At 40.1% G+C, this 20,041-nt stretch overlaps 5 protein-coding genes across 9 annotated transcripts; 4 read left to right on the forward strand and 1 right to left on the reverse strand.

Moving 5' to 3' along the window:
* The first annotated feature begins 11 nt into the window (after positions 1–11).
* LOC104802030 (aquaporin PIP1-1) lies at positions 12–17,545 on the forward strand. Of its 4 annotated transcripts, XM_010525446.1 has the most exons (6): positions 4,408–4,414; positions 9,358–9,361; positions 15,817–16,156; positions 16,576–16,871; positions 17,014–17,154; positions 17,244–17,545. In XM_010525446.1, the coding sequence occupies exons 3-6, from the start codon at positions 15,829–15,831 to the stop codon at positions 17,337–17,339; spliced, it is 861 nt and encodes a 286-aa protein (XP_010523748.1). In that variant the 5' UTR covers positions 4,408–4,414; positions 9,358–9,361; positions 15,817–15,828; the 3' UTR covers positions 17,340–17,545. The 4 variants fall into 4 exon arrangements, with proteins under 4 accessions (XP_010523742.1, XP_010523748.1, XP_010523747.1 ...); XM_010525440.1 differs by lacking the exons at positions 4,408–4,414; positions 9,358–9,361 and adding an exon at positions 12–26 and having other exon boundaries at positions 15,815–16,156; XM_010525445.1 differs by lacking the exon at positions 9,358–9,361.
* On the forward strand, positions 4,421–8,707 carry LOC104802032 (U-box domain-containing protein 33). 2 transcript variants are annotated; one of them, XM_010525451.1, is made up of 9 exons: positions 4,421–4,687; positions 4,964–5,085; positions 5,294–5,415; positions 5,547–5,651; positions 5,935–6,283; positions 6,389–6,526; positions 6,771–7,298; positions 7,468–8,214; positions 8,314–8,707. In XM_010525451.1, exons 1-9 carry the CDS (start codon positions 4,423–4,425, stop codon positions 8,497–8,499), a joined length of 2,562 nt encoding a protein of 853 aa, XP_010523753.1. In that variant the 5' UTR covers positions 4,421–4,422; the 3' UTR covers positions 8,500–8,707. The 2 variants fall into 2 exon arrangements, with proteins under 2 accessions (XP_010523753.1, XP_010523754.1); XM_010525452.2 differs by having other exon boundaries at positions 4,631–4,703.
* Positions 9,370–14,644, forward strand: LOC104802031 (U-box domain-containing protein 36). Its single transcript, XM_019201147.1, has 13 exons — positions 9,370–9,607; positions 9,718–9,875; positions 10,020–10,141; positions 10,264–10,368; positions 10,475–10,568; positions 10,895–11,020; positions 11,119–11,442; positions 11,546–11,596; positions 12,583–12,751; positions 12,885–13,006; positions 13,093–13,214; positions 13,302–13,406; positions 13,502–14,644. Exons 1-13 carry the CDS (start codon positions 9,379–9,381, stop codon positions 13,842–13,844), a joined length of 2,070 nt encoding a protein of 689 aa, XP_019056692.1. The 5' UTR covers positions 9,370–9,378; the 3' UTR covers positions 13,845–14,644.
* On the forward strand, positions 10,651–11,935 carry LOC104803062 (U-box domain-containing protein 36-like). Its single transcript, XM_019201167.1, has 4 exons — positions 10,651–10,822; positions 10,895–11,020; positions 11,119–11,442; positions 11,546–11,935. The coding sequence occupies exons 2-4, from the start codon at positions 10,973–10,975 to the stop codon at positions 11,741–11,743; spliced, it is 570 nt and encodes a 189-aa protein (XP_019056712.1). The 5' UTR covers positions 10,651–10,822; positions 10,895–10,972; the 3' UTR covers positions 11,744–11,935.
* Positions 17,546–17,845: 300 nt separating the features above from the next.
* LOC104802035 (ATG8-interacting protein 1-like) lies at positions 17,846–19,902 on the reverse strand. The gene is made up of 3 exons (XM_010525456.1): positions 19,796–19,902; positions 18,611–19,276; positions 17,846–18,417 (listed from the first exon to the last, which is right to left on the reverse strand). The coding sequence occupies exons 2-3, from the start codon at positions 19,262–19,264 to the stop codon at positions 18,316–18,318; spliced, it is 756 nt and encodes a 251-aa protein (XP_010523758.1). The 5' UTR covers positions 19,265–19,276; positions 19,796–19,902; the 3' UTR covers positions 17,846–18,315.
* Between the last annotated feature and the right edge of the window lie 139 nt (positions 19,903–20,041).

Here is a 20,041-nt window from a genome sequence, read left to right on the forward strand (position 1 = left end):
ATATATATATAGAGAGAGAGAGAGAGCAGAAATAAAATAAGGCGTGGGGATTTGGTGAAGTGTCTGAAGGTAATGGTCCTCTTCTTAATGGAAAAAAAAACATGGAGCTGAGGTATCGCAGTGAGTACCTAGGTGACGGATGTGTCGGGAGTGGCAATTCCGTAAATTTCTCTATGGACCCGTACCCAAAATGGAAAGTCAATGTTAACTTCAACAAAATATAATATAGATATGTGTGTGCGCGCGCAGAGAAATGGCATGCACTCGCTTCCAACGCACCCCACTCACATTAAAAAAAAAAGTATATGTATATGTATATATACATATATTGATATATGCGTGTGTGTATGTATTTTACGTCTTATAGCATGCAAACAACAAGGAAAAGGACGTAAAAAAGGTTAGTGTTGGTATGGTGATTTTTGTGTTATTAATTACCATTATCTAACAATCGTCGGTGCAACTGCAAATATATATACATATATATATATATGAGGTTCACGTGAAAATTTCACGTAAATTCTCCATACTATACAATATCTTTTTTTTTCTCCATAGAATGGTCATTTGGTACCCAAAATAATTTAAAAATAATGAATTTCAAGGTTAATTAAAAGATACGACGAGAGAGATGTACGAGATAATAAAAGAAGGTTGGACCAAAATGGCACCACTTAATTATACACGCACACGTAAACCGTGTGCTTTGTGAACGTTGGAAAACTATATGATTAAAACTTTAGATATTTTCGAGTAACAATTGATCTATAAATAATTTTATTGAAAAAACCGATGGCAAATAACCAGGCTCAAGTATCATGTTGAATTCAAATATAAATATATTCATGAAAATGCATAATTTTTCCAAACCAGACCGGATTAAACCGGGTTCACAATATAACATAAGATAACGTAGGTAGGAGTTATGAGGAGGAAATTGTTTCTCGTGACAACACTTGTCAAATACCATTTATGATCTTTTGACACTTACTATAATGAAGCAGTATGCAGAGCTATCCAACGACGTCGACCCCTTATTTTGGACCACCAAACCAACCCCATATCATATATGCTATTATATATATATATATATGTATATGTATATATAATATACAATGCACCTAGTGGTTATTATGTCCCATTATATAAGTAATTGAGTCCAACCAAACGAAATTATGCCCTCGTTCGGAAAACGATACATCATCGTGATCGTGATATTATTTTTCACGTCCGTTGACGATATAGAAATTGCAATTATTATTTATACGTACGTGTTTCGAAACTGTATGAATTTATTATTGGTAGTTAACTTCAAAATCATATAAAGAGGTAGTGCCCTATATTTACTTTCTATTGTCTCCGAGAGAATTTTTAAAAAAAATTGTGAAATGTGAAAATAAATAAAACAAACATATATATATATATATATATATATATATATATATATGCAATACGACATACGCATGAAGAGGAAGAAGAAACAAAAAAAAAGGACGAAGGTATACGAACGCGGGATGCTTATGGGATACCCAGAAGCCCTTTTGTCTCTCTGTCCGAATGTGCCTTATGACGTAAGGAAGCAGTTGGGCTTTTATGCAGACATGGGCCCCATCATTTCAATCCGGGCCCACAGTACCATTTCTCATCTATAATCTTAAAAATTAAATCAAATAGATTTGTAAAAAATTAAACATGAAGAATCTGGTGGATATATATATATATATATATATAAGGGGCTAATATTAAAGGCAACTAGTTATTAGCATAAAATTTTGATGTGGAACAAATAATACTAATAGGATTATATAATGAAAAAAGTTTAAGAGGAAACTATATTAGTAATCAGATACATAAATCACAGTTTGATGTTTGGAACTTAATTATTGGAAATGTGAAGGCTTGATATTTTATCATTAAATTAAATTTATTTTTTTTTGCTGATAGTTTGATACAAGGTAGAGCCTTTTACAAAATTTAATATATCAATTTTTTTTATATTTGCGAAAAAATAAGTATATATTTAATTTCATCAGGGTGCAATGATTAAACCACGTTAACCAGACGATGATAACGTGAAATTAAGAAACTTACAGTGTAAGAATCTGTTGAAATTAGAACATCATAACCGGACGGTTATGTTGTAATATTCCTCTAATAATGTCATCTCAATAATGATTGTGTGTCTTCGTCGGTCCACGAAAAAAAAAAAGCAGTGCGGCCAACCAACAAGTTGATGTCATTTGGCTAATGATCGCATTTCGGATTGAGAAACATAAATGCGACGTAACAACGGATTCTCATATGTTGGTGTGTGTATATATATATAAACTTCTCTTCCCAATCCTGTAGTTTTGTATATAATAAGCTCAATAATCTATATACACACACATTAATATATATATATATATATATATATAGAATGAGAGAGACAGATAGAATAAAATGGAATAATATCAGCAACGTACGTACACGACATTATAAGAAATTCAGTGTGAAAGTAACCCTAGAGTTGAATTATAACATACTAAAAGAAGGAATAAAATAAAAACTATGATTAAAACATCTCAACTTACTAATGTATGCATATCGTATGATAATCTTATTTTAAGACTGTCAACCAATGTTGTAATATTCCAAAAAAAAATCATAATAAGGCAAAATAACTATCTAACGAAGAGATTCCTCCTTACCAACTCCAACCCAACAATCTAAATATATATATATATATATATATATATATATACACACACACACACATGTGTATATAAAACCTCAGTGGATGGAAGCAGTGGGCCTCATACGTTTTTGGTATTTTTCATGAAACAACAAGAGATTATGATTGTGATCTTTTGTATTCTATATGCAGAAACGATTGTACTATATATATATATATATTGTATAATATAAGAAAAATTATATCAAGTGGTTGAGTAATTAAGCACTCGTATGATTTCCGATTAATCTACTAAACTCGTGACACACGTTACGTTTCTCACCCTTTGGGGTCTGGACCTCCGTTGCGCAGGTGGAATGAGCCCCTTAATTCTATTGGGCTTAACATTGTGGGCCCTCTACTTGGTCTTACATTAAAATAGCCCAATTAAGGTTATATTGGGCTCAATGAGCTAATATTTCCGGCCCATATTCATCCATGACCCTGGCCCCTTCCTCTTTTGTCAATCATGATATGTTTTCACAAGGATATATATATTAATTGGTCAATTATTAAATATAGCCGTTTTTCGGATTTCTTTAAAATATTTATTATAAATATATATTTTGCGTTTAAAAGTTTTACGTGGACTAATCGAAGTTTCCAATCTTTAAATTGGACATATCTGTGATTGAAACCGATATTTTATCCTCACTGGAGCAAACAAACGTGCAAAAGGATTCAAATTAATGGTTGCATTTTTTTTAAGATTGGGTCGTGAATTGTGATGTGATGTTCAACGAATGGATAGAGAGATGCTGAAATCCAAAAAGCATATCCTAAGTTGAAATTTTCTATGAAGATTATCAAATTTTATAACAGGATTATTTTGTTATATTCTTAAAAAAATAATAGGACTGCCCTTGTCTTCCTATTCGGAGACATTCCATTGTCTCGTTGGCGATTACATGTTGTTAGAATATTTTATAGCAAATGGAAATCTCAAGGAAAAAACGACTTTTTTTTATATGAATCAAACGCAAAATAAACAACGCTACAAAGAAACGCAAACGCAAACAATCGCATATCTGGAGCGTTTGGAAAAGGCAGTGTGACCTTGTCAAAAGCGTAAAGATTGGGAACAATGGGGAAGAAAGAGCGGATGCTTTCCACGTCAGGAAGAGTCTGCGTTCAATATTCTCCTGCAGTTTGGTGTACCGATTTTACGGTGGACCCGCACTTTTACCCAACCGAGGGTAATTTGAGGTAACACCGTGGACGTGAGCGTACCTGATCTCCTATCACAAGCTCTACAAGTTCTTCCACGTCAGTATTAATATCGATCAGGCGGTAGGAAGCTTCATCTTGAACGTACAGTGAGGAACCTTTTGTGGGAGACGAGAATTTCTGGAGTAATTTAGTCCCACCTTTGTCTTTGTTCCGCCATTTTCCGGGAAAAATCTCGAATCTTTCAGTTTTCCATCACTTTAATATCGTTCTTCTGTCGCTTTTGACTCGTTTGAAGTCATAGAGGTTTTACCCTTTTGGCTATCCTAGTTTAGCTTCTCCGCGGCGCTAGGGTTTTCATCGGAACTGATTGTTGGGCGAACAATTCGAATTCTTGTTTATTGATTCGCGTTGGGGGATTGAGCGTCGGGAATTTTCATTTGTTTTTTTTTGTTTGTTTGTTGATTTAGGAGTCACTAGCCAGAGACTTTCTATTTGTTGATTTCGGAGAATACGAGGGTGGGAGAGAGAGGGGTTTAACAATGGCTCTGGTGAGTCCAATCCCGACAATGGGAGAAAGGGTTGGATCCATGAGATTTCATGGGATAGATAGTCCAGGATCCAGGTCAAACAGGACCGAGATAATGGAGGAGCCAGTTTCGCGCTTGATCGAGGAGAAAGTCTATGTGGCGGTGGGGAAAGATGTGGCAAAGAGCAAATCCACTCTCATCTGGGCACTACAGAACACCGGAGGCAAGAAGATCTGCATCCTCCATGTTCACCAGCCGGCCCAGATGATCCCTGTTAGTAAGTGTATTACCCAGTTAAGTTGCTTAATGCCAATTTTGTAAAACAATCCTTTGGTGCATGAAATGTTTTTCTTTTCTCTGTTCTCGTTTAAAGCAATGATACAAATGCTGCAATTAGGGGATAAAGCTGTAGTTGTATGTGCCGATGTGAAATTTCAGATATTTACTTTTACCCTTAGGTTGATTTAGAGGTTGATCTGCCGAATGGTCGAGCCTTCTGCTTTAGGGTTCTTGGATCTTGTCTTTAATGTTTTTCCTTGTTGAATCATCCAAGTGGGTGCGAAATTCCCAGCTAGTGCTGTGAAGGAGGAGGAAGTCAGGGTGTACAGGGAAACAGAAAGGGAGAAGGTGCATATGATCCTGGACGAGTACCTTCGTTTATGCCAGCAGAGAGGGGTATGTTTACGTTTGGTGCTGCTAAATATGTCGTAGTGATATTGTACAAATGTTTTTCATTGTATGCGTATTCTAGGAAGAGGTGTTTGTGTTATTGGCTCTGATGATGGTAATAGGAGCCAGGGATTATGCGATAATCAATGAATGATGGAAAGTTGACATCTTTAATTTCTTATGGAAAACTAAAATGTGTCAATTATGACTGTAGGTCCGGGCAGAGAAGATGTATATTGAAATGGACTCTGTCGAGAAGGGCATTGTGCGATTGATCTCCCAGCATGGAATCAGGAAGCTTGTCATGGGAGCGGCAGCCGACAAATACCACTCTAAGTATGTAGCACATAGATATAATTGTTTGTGCCTTTCTGCGTATTCATGTTTGAATCTCATAGTAAACTCATGCAGCGATCTGTGCTGTTCGTTTCTTATTATCTCAACAATCAGTGATGTTCATTTTACAGGAAAATGATGGATCTGAGATCCCGGAAAGCCATCTCTGTACGTCGAGAAGCACCGGCTACTTGCCATATATGGTTTACCTGCAAAGGATCCCTAATTTACTTAAGGTTTGGCCCATTCATTTCTCATCATGCCTGTGCTTGGACATGATTCATACAAACAGAAAGACATGCATAATTATTGTAAGTAGTTTTAGTCTTAAGGGTTTGTCAAGAGCTGAGTTGCTGAAGACAGACTCAATGTGATATATAACTGATGATATTCTAGACATTTACCTTCTGATCCTTATGCTTTGCTTGCTTCCCCTAAGTTAGAGCTCGAAGTGGAATTTGATAACCATGGGTCTGTTGCTGCTTGGTACAACTAATGTCTAGTATTATACCAATGTAGGGAAGCTACAGCTGATGACAGTGAGTCAGAATATGCATCTCCACGTCCTTCCATCAGTGGAAGTGATGATCTCCAAACTCTCTCATCACCGGAATCTGAGAGTCGGCCGAATATTTCTCATGTGGAAAGCAATGATTCAGTTCAAGATTTAGGGCACGATGCAAGTTTGGCTGGACAAAGCTGGAGGTCATCAGATGACCCCTTGGATACTGACAAGGGGGAGAGAGCTCTGAGAACCAGTCCTTCAGGATCTGATATACATTTGAGGCAATTTGTGGGGAGCGGAAGTGCACCAGGCTCGAGTGCAGTTGAAGTGAATTCTGATCACTCGTCTCCTCGCAGTGTCCCGGTATGTTCGTGTAGATCCTAATATAATTTCAAAGCATCCTGGATTTGTTTTTCCGTGCATTTTCAGTTGCTCAGGAGTTCTATGGCGGTTGGTCTTTTGTTTCAGGGCGAGAACCCAGATGATGGATTTTATGATCAAATCCGACAAGTTATGGCAGATGCCAAGAATTCGAAACGGGAAGCATTTGGAGAGGCATCCAGGCGCCAGAAAGCTGAAAAAAATGCTCTTGATGCCATCAGAAGGGTAAGGTTTCTTACGGAAGGAGAAAGCCATGTCAACATGCTGAATATCTTTTTGGTATTATCGTGCTCGGGAATGCTTTGCTAGATTTTCTAGTCAGATTTATATATTCACATACTGGACAATAGTTTTATTTCTCTAGCATATCAATGTAAGAGCTTAATCCATTCATGGTTGCCGTTAGATACATCGATCCTCAATGAGAAAAAAAATGTGGTCTGATGTTTTTTTTTTCTAATAACTACAGGCTAAACAATCAGAAATTGCCTATTCTGAGGAATTGAAGCGAAGGAAAGAAACAGAGATTACACTGGCCAAAGAAAAAGAGAAACTTGGAAAGATAAAAAAGGAGCAAGAAGAAGTCATGGAAGAACTCAGAAGTGCATTAGATCAGAGAGCTCTGCTTGAGAACCAAATAGCAGAATCTGACAGGACAGTAGAAGAGCTGAGACAGAAGATCGTCTCGGCTGTAGAGTTGTTACAAAGCTTCAAGAAAGAACAAGATGAGCTCCAGACAGAACGCGATAGATCACTCAGAGAAGCTGAGGAGCTAAGGAGAAATCAAACCGAGACCTCAGACCAACAGTTGTCTCAGTTCTTCACTGACTTTAATTTCTCGGAGATCGAGGAAGCAACCAATCACTTTGATCCAACCCTGAAGATCGGGGAAGGTGGATATGGGAGTATCTTCATTGGTATACTTCGCCATACACAGGTGGCTATAAAATTGTTGAATCCTACCAGTTCGCAAGGTCCTGTGGAATATCAACAGGAGGTAACAATGACTTCGAATAATTATAAGGACATACGAAGATTTATTAAGATCAAAATTTCTTCTTTCGTTTCATTTTCTTTAAGAAAAATATTATGTTTCTCTTATGCACTCCGTGCCATGGGGGAACTACACTTGAAAGAGATTTGACTGATGCTTTGTTGCATTGCAGGTTGATGTGTTGAGTAAAATGAGGCATCCAAATATCATCACACTCATTGGAGCCTGTCCAGAAGCATTGAGTCTTGTCTATGAGTTTCTTCCCAATGGAAGCCTTGAAGACCGGCTTAACTGCAAGGATAATTCTCCGCCCTTATCATGGCAAAACCGAGTGCGCATTGCCACTGAGATATGTTCAGCCCTTATGTTTCTACATTCCAATAAAGCTCATAGCGTTGCCCATGGTGATCTAAAGCCAGCAAATATCCTTCTCGATCCCAATCTCGTCAGCAAATTAAGCGACTTTGGTACCTGTTCTCTACTTTGTCGTAATGGAAGAACAAGTGCCTCAACTGATGTCAAGGGTACTTTTGCGTACTTGGATCCAGAAACCTGCAATAACGGGGAGCTAACCCCGAAGTCAGATGTTTACTCTTTCGGGATTATATTGTTGCGGTTGCTGACCGGGAGGCCAGCCTTGAGGATTACAAACGAAGTGAAGTATGCATTAGAGAGCGGAAAACTGAGCAGCCTTTTGGACCCGTTAGCGGGTGACTGGCCGTTTGTTCAGGCTGAGCAGCTGGCTCGATTGGCACTGAGATGCTGTGAGACGGTGAGTGAGAACCGTCCAGACCTTGGGACGGAAGTGTGGAGGATACTTGAACCCATGAGGGCCTCTAGTGGATCGTCGTCTTTCCATCTCGGTCCTAACAACCACCACCAGATAGCTCCTCCGTACTTCATTTGTCCTGTTTTCCAGGTAACTCACCTGAGCATAATTGAAGAAAGGATATTGCAGGATTGGTCTGTAAACTACATATGATTTGTTTTTTCCAATGTTCTTGGAACAACATTTCAGGAAGTGATGCAGGATCCGCATGTGGCAGCAGACGGGTTTACGTACGAAGCGGAAGCTATAAGAGCGTGGCTGGACAGTGGAAACGATACTTCGCCTATGACAAACGCCAAGCTTTCCCACACCAGCCTTGTTCCCAACCACGCTCTTCGGTCCGTCATTCAGGAATGGCTTTCACATCATCGGTAAACATACGTAGAGCATACTGTATATTTGTTTTTTGTTCAGAATAGTTGTATATATACCCCCTGTATTTTTGTCAGATGTGAAGAGAGAAAGTCATTGAGAGATGTCTACATATATACATACATAATATGATGTTTGTAACGCAAGTTTAATACTTTAAAAAAGGTCGTTTGTTGTAAGATATGCATATTAATGTTACAGTTTTATCATCCTTGGTTGTCCTTCCTCTCTGCTCTTAATTCAGACATTCTTGATGGTGACATTTGGTTTGACCCTCAGGGGTATTATGGTAAAAAAAACGGCGATGACCTTTTTTCTTGTAATCGTGTACTGTTCTCGTGTGATGTGTGGCCGGACACGCGTCCCTGTTTTATTGGTTCATATACCAACAGTGGATGTGCCCGCACCGGATCCTTTCTGTGAGGACGCTTATGCGTCAAGTAATCTGCGGGGGGAAGCAGTCAGTCATGCCGCGATTTTGAAAAAGAAGAATTGGAAAGGTTCTCCGCCATTTCTCTCGACTCTGTCTTCATCTTCCGATAAATTCTGGAGCTTTCAGTTTCGTGTGTTGCTATATCTTTTGCCTGGTCAATCCGCCGAGATCCAGAGCCTTGTTCAGTTTATGCGCAGAAGCTAGGGTTTCGATCTTAATTTAGCAGGTACGAAGAATTTGGGGGTACTGTTGTCGTTGTTTGTCAGATTAAAATTTTGTGCTGTCTGGTTGTCAAATCTTTAGTTCCCAGTGAAATGTTACCAGGAGCGATCTTTCAACTTGGTCTGTGGGAAAATCTCGTTTTGTTTTGGTCTGTTGGTTCAGGTGTTGGAGCAATTTGATTTGTCGAATAGCAGATTCAAAAAGAGAGAGGTGTCGCAATAGGTGCTATGGATCCTTTTCCAATAAGATCGGGTCATGGGACTGATACGACAGTGCGCAGCCTAAGGAGGGAACACGACATTGCGCCGTCAAGTGAGGAGAAAATCTATGTTGCGGTCGGGAAGGATGTTTCAAAGAACAAGAACACTCTCATCTGGGCACTACAAAACACCCAGTGCAACATCATCTGCATCATCCACGTTCATCAGCCACCACCCATGATGATGATTCCTGTTGGTAAGTATACCATAATGTCGTTTAGTGAGGAAGCTTGCCTTACAGAGTTCCAGTCTCAGCGTTAAATCTTTTGATACTATACTTATCGACATGAAATGGGATTTCTCCAGTATATAGTTGCAGAGCCTTAGTTAAAGATGTTGGACTTAAATGTTTCCCATGTTGTATCTTCAAAGTCGGTATGAGATTCGGGGCAAGTGCTGCAGCCAAGCAAAGAGCCACAGCCAAGATACTGGACGAGTACATTCAAATTTGCCATCAGAAAGGGGTATGGTGGCTTCCACTTCTACTGCGTATATCATCTGTTTTGAATCAACTTTCTATATGTTTATCTGCTGAGTACGTCAAATTAGATGATAAAGGAAAACAGATATTCATCTTGAAGTAACATTTAGTCAAATTCTGATTGTAGATAAAGGCAGAGAAGCTGTGTGTTGAAACGGACTCTATAAGAAGCGGGATTCTGCAACTGATCTCCCAGCACAATGCCAGGAAGCTCGTAATGGGGGCAGCGGCAGACAAATATTATTCAACGTATGCTATTTGTGGACAAAATGCTCATTTTGAACCTCTGAATCAAATCTCGAGACCGACTGTTTCTTATCATAACTCAAAGGATGTAGACGTTTACGCGATCTTTTACCATCATATTGTAGGAGAATGACAGATCTGAGGTCCAAGAAAGCCATATTTGTCTGGCAACTAGCACCTGCTACTTGTCATATATGGTTTACCTGTAAAGGACGCCTAATCTGTACAAGGTTTGGCACCTGACCCTAGTCCTTTTCCTCATTGTAGTCATCCCCTGCGTTAGAACTGGACAAATTTGTTGCTCCTTAGTACTGATAATCCATAATATCGATGCAGGGAAGCTACAATGCATGATCCCAAAAATCTGTCAACTCTACAGACTGTCTCAGAATCTTGTTTCGGGGGCAAAAAGCACAAATCGGGGACAAGAACTTGAGACAGGTGGGGTTTTGAAAGGACGGAACTCGAGGGTGTTAGATGAGTCCTTGGATACCGATGGTAAGTGGGAGAGAAATAGCTCTTCTTCTTGGTTCCCAGGCAAAATTTTTATACCTCTGTTGGATTTTTTTAAGTATTTGTCTTTGAGACAATCCGAGCAAAACTTGAGGAAATGTTTTGGTAAGTGCAACAGGATTGAGCAACGTTAAAGAGGAACATAAACACTTGTCTTGTCCCAGCACAGGGGTATGTAATGCAGCTTTTTCTACTACTCCTTTGGATTTTCTTTTCTTCTGATGAGGATCTGTGTCATTGCAGGATGGGACTGCGAATGAACAGATCCAACAAGCTTTGGCCGAAATCCGCATCTTAAATCAAAACCTGTCAGCAGAAACAATGAGACGTGAGCGAGCTGAATGGAAGGCGCTTGAAGAAAGCTGTGTGGTAAAGTTTCTGAAAAATATTTTCGATTCTGCTGAAGAATTCAAGCCAGTTAATAGCAGCCGCTGGTCCTGACACTGATCTGCCAAATAACATTATAGGCCGAGGATAACAAACATGCGTATTTAGAGGAGTTGGATCGAAGGATAAAAGCCGAGGTAGCTTTGGCGAAAGAGAAAGAGAAAAATACGAAGATAACGTCGATGCTAATCGACCATATAGCGGAATACGAGAGAAAGCTGGAAGCGATGAAAGAGAAGAGGAACTCGGCTTTAGAGTTGTTGCAGAGAGTGATGAGGGAACGTGACATGGCGCTCGACGAAGCTAAGGAACTGTGGAGAAATCTTGCAAACGAATCATCACTTGCAAATGCATCATCCATATCCACCCAACCCCCTGATCATTTCAACTGTCCCATCTCCCATGTGAAAAGAAAAAACACCTCTCTGCCTCATAAATATCCACTTTCAACAAGTTTACAATGATTTGGTATATATAACAAATATTGTTTTCGGGGTTGAATTGCAGGAGGTCATGGAAGATCCACACGTGGCACGCGATGGGTTCACATACGAGAAGGCAAATATTATAAGATGGCTTCGGACCGGACGAAGTACTTCTCCCATGACGAAGGAGAATCTCTCAGAGACCGACCTTGTCCCCAACCATCCTCTTCGATCCGCCATTCTTGAATGGCGTAGACACCATATATTTGATCTCCTCTAAGTTTTCATTTTAAAAAAAAATCTTATTCTCTCCGAATCCTGCATATATGTATATATATATATATATATATATTTGTAAATTCTCTCTAATTGTGTGATCATTTTGTTCATATAATATGATATTGTGTGATAAAGTGTTTGCGAGATGTGTATTTGCGCTGTGCGCTGTAAATTTGTGATGAAGCCAGTAAGAGTTGTGCATACGTTTTTTGAAACAGAGTTTAATTACAATTACGGCATGCTTTATACTCTGACCAAATATATTGATACAAATCATATGTCTGCTTCAATATCCTAACAGTATTTTATGCAACGACCGACGTTTACATGAAACCAACTAATTAGATGTCGAATGATTTAACATATTTTATATTATAACCATTCATGTGTTCTTCTCTCCGGGCTTATTTTAAAAAAATATATTTTTTAATTATATTTATAAGTAGAGGACAAACCAGACAGGTTAGTTCGTTACAAAAGCCGTTGACGATCAGGGACAAGACAGTAAAAACATACTACAAATAGAGCCAGATTATTGGAGGGAACACATAACAGCATGGGCGTGACTGCATCTGATCTCTTCTCTATCACTCCAAAAAAAAAAAACAGAGGATGCTTCTCCTTCAAGTAAGCGGGCAAAATGATGCAACTCACGACGACATTTTCAAAACTGCCATGTTTTTTTTTCCTCTGAAACAAACTGTTTCACGCTGTCTTATGTCGTTTTTTTTTTTTTTTTTTTTTTGCGAAGCCTTCAAGCCTTTCATGTCTCTGGTTTGAGGGTTGACCATCTGGGTCTTAAACCCTTTCTTCATCGAAATACTCAATCTGATCTGTTAGACGATTATGGAGGAAGCCATTCCGCCATTGATGGAGGAAAAAATCCACGTTGCAGTTGGGAAGAACGTGGAGAAGAACATGTCCACTGTCATGTGGGCATTACAAAACGGTGAAGTCAACAAGATCTGCATCGTCCATGTTCATCAACCTCCCCAGATGATTCCCGTTAGTAAGTACCCTCCCGACATTGTCTGGTTTCAAATCAGTTTTCTGTCCAAAGTCTCTGCCTTTCTTTTTCTCATTTCACGTTTGATAAAAATCTGCCAAGACCCAAATGTTTTTTACTGTCTTATCGTTTTAAGTGGGTGCGAAATTCGCGGCTAGTACAGTGGACGATGAGATCGTTAGGGTATTCAGGGGGAAAGAAAGGAAGAAGACGGAGGAGATATTGGAGCAGTACCTCCATATATGCAGACAGAACAGGGTATATGTCAGGTTTCTTCTAGATACATAATGGTAAATGATGGGATGATTTCATGGAACAGATCTAGCCAATTACTTTGGCTGTAGGTTAAAGCAGAGAAGCTGTTCATTGAAATGGATTCTATCGAGGAAGGGATTGTGAGGCTGATCACTCAGCACGGGATCTCGAAGCTCGTCATGGGAGCGGCTTCTGACAAACATTATTCGGCGTATGTATTCAATGGACACAACGGAAATTTATCGGTTTTTGGAATGGAATGTTTCACCTTACCCGTATCGATCATTTCTTGGTGCAGAAGGATGCCAGATTTGAGGTCCAAGAAAGCGATCTTTGTTCGTCAACATGCACCGGTTAATTGTCATATATGGTTTACCTGCAAAGGGCACCTAATCTGTGCAAGGTGGTTCTGGTTATACCTTGTCATGTTCTTCTCGCTTTTCCTTCAGTTAGAACTGGAGATGAATCTTGGCATCTGCAATGCCGTTCTTGATGCAGGGAGGCTGTAATATTCGAAACTAAAACTATCTCGATGCTGTTGTCTGAGTTCCAGCAGCTTGTTTCCCGTGGGAAAAACACCGACCTTGTTCAAGATGTAGTTCAGAGTGGAGGCGGAATGGTGTCGGATCTGTCCGAGGATTCTGACAAGAGGGACAAAGAATCAAGAACCAGTTCGTTCCGTTTCGGATCTGATGGACAGCAGCAGCCTGAGAAAACTGGGGAGGCTGAAAGCTCATCAGGCTCGGGCCTCGTCAAAGAGGGATCTAACCCCTCGTTTTCCAAGGAACGTGAGGTAATTACCGACGTTTTTTTCTTCTTCAGGATTTCAGTTTTTGGCTGATATGATCATTGCAGGAAGAAGAGCATTCGAGCCAAGAATCATTCTGTTGTATTTGCTAATTCCACACATTCAAGGAAGCATTCATCAGGAGTAAAAAAAATCTGTAAAGAGATCGTCATTTTGACAAGTAATCAAGAAAACCCGAGGAGGAAAAAGACAAAGGAGTAACTGAAGTGAAAATTAACTTCAAGTCTTCAAGATGGTCACTCTGACAAGTAATCAAGAAAAACCAGAATCTGACAGGTGATCAAGAAGCATGTCTTCGGTGCCCGAAACTCCAATGGAGTAAAAGCGATTATATACATACATATATATATATTATTCAGTCATCTCTTTCCTCGAGAATGTAACTTCGTTTGAACGTTAAAAAGAAGCGTCTTTTCCAGTGTGGCGAATAACAGTCAACGGAGACGGAGAGCAAAAACCCACAAACGGTCGAGAAAATCAGAAAAGAATATGCGAAAACCCTAGAGCCGAAAAACGAAAACAGTACACCATGAAATGGAAGTAGAGACAGGGGACTCGGCCATCGAAAACCGATCCAATGGAGCGGGAAATACGACAGAAACAGACAAGAATATGGATACTGTCCTAGAAACGCAATCAAATGGGCAGACGCTGGCACGCGCGCGCAGGCATCCGAGGGAGAAGCGACAGAAACACGAACAGCGGCGTATTACCAGGAAGAGAGAGAACGGTAATGGATGAAGGTATGCGGCGAATGGAATCGAATCCGACGGAGGAGATCGGCGGCATTAGCAGCCAAAGGGAGCGGATAAGAGATAAATCTAGAGAGAGAATGGAGAGCTCAAAGTTGGGATTTTTTAAAATAAACTTTAAGGAAATTAGAAAAAAAAAAACAAAGGTTCCATAATCACGAAACGACGTCGTTATATGGGTGGTGCAAGCAGGTGGGCCTCGAGTGGTCAAGAGGAATTGGACCTTCCGATGGAATTAGAGGCTCTAATGGAATGGACCTGAGCCCATATAACATTCTGGCCCGAATGAAATAATAGTCCAATGTTTAAAACCGGCCACGAAATCTTTTCTCTTTTTTTTTTCTTTAAACAATTTCCACGTCAAATTAGGTTTTCGAATAATTTTTGATCGAAATGGTTGTTGTGGGGAGCTGAATAAGATGTTCATAAAATTTCATATTTAATTAGGTTAAATATGTGATAAATATAAATAATCTTGAGAATTTACATTTTTTGAATATGATTTATAATATAAAAAAAATGTCATCGAATATTCTACTATACGAAAAAATAACATATTTCTATGTTCATATATTTTTTTATGTCGTCATAATAGTTAACTAAAATAAAATTACAGCGTGGGGCGGTGAAGATCGTTTTCAAGAGGATGCAATAATGGAATTAGAAATTCAAGAAGAAGAAAAAAAACGAAACGAAAACAAAAATGAATTTGTTTGACAGGATGTCGGGGTGGCGGTTGGTGTATGGTCGGCGTTGTGGTTTATCCCATTCTGCACATTTGTTAATTGTTACTCCTCTAGCTTTTTTAATATAAAGTTTTATTATGTCATTATTGGTTTGATATTCTAAGAAAAATATTTGGGGAAATTTCAAATTTAGAGACAGATGAAAATGACAAATCCTCAAACCAACTTCCACATGTGTTCTATTTTGAGTTTTATGATTAATCATTGTATTTGATACACTAATTAGTGTGTTATCATATAATTATATATTCATAATGCCAGCGGAATTTGAAACTCTGTCCACCACCACCACACTATTAAACTATCATTAATCAATAATAGGTATGATTAGTGCAAAAGATAATATTAATTATTTTAATTTTATTATCCTTTCTTCTATGTTATATTTTTCCTCCATTTCTTCCGCATTATTATCCCAAACAGCGCATTTCTCCTGCTATATATAACCACTCTCCCTCCTCTGCAACACACTCACTGCACTCTTGCACAAAGCAAAACAACATCTAGAGAGAGAGAGAGATGGAAGGAAAGGAAGAAGACGTGAGAGTGGGAGCGAACAAGTTCCCGGAGAGGCAACCGATCGGGACATCGGCGCAGACGGACAAGGACTACAAGGAGCCGCCGCCGGCGCCGCTGTTCGAGCCGGGAGAGCTGTCGTCGTGGTCGTTCTGGAGAGCGGGAATCGCCGAGTTCATCGCCACTTTCCTCTTCCTCTACGTCACCGTCTTGACCGTCATGGGCGTCAAAAGGTCTCCGAGCATGTGTTCCTCCGTCGGAATCCAAGGCATCGCCTGGGCCTTCGGCGGTATGATCTTCGCCCTCGTCTACTGCACCGCTGGTATCTCCGGTAAGCCATCCCTTTCCTCCCCGTAGCTATCTCAGCTTCCGATTTCGAGTCGCCTTTTCTGGGTGTGTCTTGTAATCGTCGAGGAAGAAGAAATTCTTTAGTCTTGGGTTGCTAGTGGAACTGAAATTCTCGCATTTACGCTTGGCGTCTTGCCTTTTCTGCATATCTTCGTTCTTGGGTGTGAATAAAGCTGGTTGCTTTGTCTCGGCATGAACTAATTCTGAGGCGTAGAAGAAAAATCCCCAATCTTTTGAGGGTTTTCATTAGTGGGTGGATCTGAATTTCGAGAAGTAAGACGAGAAAGCCATTAATAGCATCTCCAAGTTGTGCTATTTCCTCTGCTGTATCTTGGTAGTGGTAAAGGGTTTTATCTGTTTCTTGCTGATTGATTTGAAATCTGCGATTCTGTGGATCCTTAGGTGGACACATCAACCCGGCAGTGACGTTCGGTCTGTTCTTGGCCCGGAAGCTGTCGCTAACCAGAGCCGTGTACTACATGGTGATGCAATGCTTGGGAGCCATCTGTGGTGCTGGTGTGGTCAAGGGGTTCCAGCCATCGCAGTACCAGATTCAGGGGGGTGGAGCCAACACAGTGAACCACGGCTACACCAAGGGTGACGGCCTTGGAGCCGAGATCATCGGCACATTCGTCCTCGTTTACACCGTCTTCTCTGCTACTGATGCTAAGAGAAACGCCCGTGACTCTCACGTCCCCGTAAGTAGAACTCTCCATGGATCTCTCTCTGGCTTGTAGCACTGTCTGAAAACATCTGGTTAATTGCTTAGAACAATCGAAATGAGTAAGATTTTGCAGCCAATGAGTGAAATATGGCGGCTTTTGTGTGTTACCATTGCAGATCCTGGCGCCGCTCCCAATTGGATTCGCGGTGTTCTTGGTTCACCTAGCGACCATCCCGATCACCGGCACAGGCATCAACCCTGCTCGAAGTCTCGGAGCCGCAATCATCTACAACAAGGACCATGCCTGGGACGACCACGTGAGTGTTTACAAGCTCAAGAACTCAATTCCAAATCATAGATTCAGCATTCAATAACAACGATTAACGACTGGTTTATCTTTTTTCAGTGGATCTTCTGGGTTGGACCCTTCATCGGAGCGGCGCTTGCGGCTCTCTACCACCAAGTTGTCATCAGAGCTATCCCCTTTAAGAGCAGTAGCTGAAGAGAGAGACTTTGAGTTCTCTCTCTCTCTTCAGACAGTGTGGATTGCAACTTAACTTTGTTTCTTGTTAGTTGCATCTGCTGTTTGTTTATCCACTCGTGTGTGTTACGTGTGATTCTGCTACTTTGCCAAAGGAATTCGATGTAAACAAGAAAAAAATCCATACTATATCCTTCAAATGCGATCGCTCTATCCTCGACGTGTCATATTATTTCAGTAATAGTATCTCTTTTCTTTCTATATATTTTCTTACAGAGCACTATATCTAAGCGGGCCAACCATACTTGCATACACATCAGAGATACTAGGCATGTTGTAAAGCGCCAGACACTACAATGCCACAAACTCACCCCTTGCGCATCACATATGATGAATCATTCGATTCTATGGTTTTCTACGAAATGTAAATTAAATTTAATGATTCATGGTTTTCAAATTAATTATTCATTTTTAATCTGATGAATGAAGGAAAGTTGGCTAAAACAGTGATGGAATATTTTATAAAGTTAGTTCACCCGTGGACAATGGTATTAATCAAATATCAATGAAGACAAGACTCCACAACTTTACAATAGAGTTCGGTCTATTCATGGGTTTATCACAATACATACCCACCAACTCTAGTGGCGGCTTTCATTATCTTGACCAAAGGGATTAAAAATACAGAGAAGAACAGAACATAGTTACCAGAAAACACAAGGTTTGACATCTACAGAGCAGCTTTGACAGAAAGGCAATGGCGTTCCCAAAGACACAAGCCAATGAAGCGGGTAGTCTCACAAGCCAAGCTTTTAATTTGGGCAGAGCCGAGCAAACACATTCACTAGCCTTTGTATAAATGAAATAATTATCATATCCTATAGTATAAAACAGTTATTTATGTACCTGCCGTATGAGATGGAAGGAGAAGCGAAAGCCAAAAACACGCAGAAGAATGTCGTCATAGCATTGTCTCTTCAGTTGATCGTTCTTCTCTTTAAACACCCAAGGAACCACTCCTGATGAATGAAGCTTGTCTGTTGCCTCCAATAATGGCATCTTTGAAACGTGTGAGAGGTCCTAGTATTCTGCTCATCTTCTGTGTGAAAAAAGGACGATAGATTACCGAGCATTAGACACGCGGAAGAGATTGCATAATCTTCTCGCGAGCTTAAACAGGTGCAGTGAAGATCATACTTTTCAGAATGTTTATCCGCTCATAAATTCAGTAACTATTTGAGGATTCAATGACTCGATGGAATTTTTTTAGTACAAGCGGTAATGTTTGATACCTCACTGCTGATGCTGGATTGCCACTTGAGATGCAAAACCTGCCACCTCTCTTGTTGCAGCCGCTGACTGAAGATTACGAGGCCGGTCACAGTAGCTGCAATAAACAAGGACCAGAAAGTATTCGCCTCTTTTGCCTGTGCATACACGGAAACAGCCCTCTTTCTCCACCAGGCTTCACATGGGAGGTTATAAGCCGCATCTTTGGCATCCTTTGCTGGTCTAAGGGGATTTGAAGAATCAGAATGCAGGTCTACGCCTCCCTCTGGAGACAAGTCTGCTCCCTTCATTGGGAAGTCACAAGGCAAGTCTGCTCCTTTCATTGTCAAATCAGTTTCATCCTCTTCATCAGTATTCTTCTCTTGATCCCTTTCAAATAAAAAACCCACATCCTTGCTCACCTTATTGTTGTTGGTCTCAGCAAAGAAAGTTTCAATGGGTAAGTTCTCATGCTCACTAGGTGGAAAGACAAAGTGATCAGACACGAATAAAGTATCTGAAGTTTCTGCTTCATAATAAGCATCATATTTCCGAGCATCCTTCAACTCCAAATTAATAGGACCGGGAGCAGCAGTATAAGCCGATGCAGAAAGGGAGATGACTTCCCATTCATTTCCATGAGGAGCATGATCCCCGTGGTCATCTTTACTTTCCATCCTACACACCTCCTATGACCAAAAACACGAATTAACACCCAGAAAAAATAAATTAAAAGAACCCTCTAGTTCCTGTTGTAAAGGGAAACGCCTAAATGCACAAACAGCAAGAGCTACATGCAACAGTGCGTCTCCAACGCATGCAGTTACCCCAAAAAATCATCAGGATCAACAGATTAAGCGTCCTGGTTCTAAAGTTTTGACAACTAAGCCAAGTTTCATCATCTTGGATTAACAAATCACTAATCATTAGGAAGTTTCACAAGCAAACAAACCAAATATATCAAATTCCTTCGGACAACTTTATTCATCAACCCCCTAATCCCAATCCTGAAGCAACAGGATCACACAATCTAGTACACGATCATATCTCTCTGAACAGCTAGATCATCGAATTCAGTATGTGCATCAGAACTTGTAAAAACCTAATCACAACGCAAGTTAGAAAACGATTCAAATAATTACGAAACCAATCCAAAAAGGAATCACAATTGCGAACAACTTCACAGAAAATCAATGAGAGGCATATACCGGAAGAGAGAATATCGATCAGATGGGATCCAGAGGATGATGATGAGATTCCTCGCCGGGTGACCTGAAAACTAGAAAACGGAGAGAACAAAAAGGGGGTCATGGATATTACCGGCAATTACCGGTTTCTAGAGGGAAGAGGAGCCGAGGGTGTAACCGGCTACAGCGGGTTAAACGGGTGAGATGTAACCGATAAAATCAGGTCTTCCCCGGTTCAATTCAACTCAAATTTTATCATCCAAATTA

The sequence above is a fragment of the Tarenaya hassleriana genome, unplaced genomic scaffold (assembly GCF_000463585.1).
Source record: "Tarenaya hassleriana unplaced genomic scaffold, ASM46358v1 Cleome8, whole genome shotgun sequence".
Classification (NCBI taxonomy): Eukaryota; Viridiplantae; Streptophyta; class Magnoliopsida; order Brassicales; family Cleomaceae; genus Tarenaya; species Tarenaya hassleriana.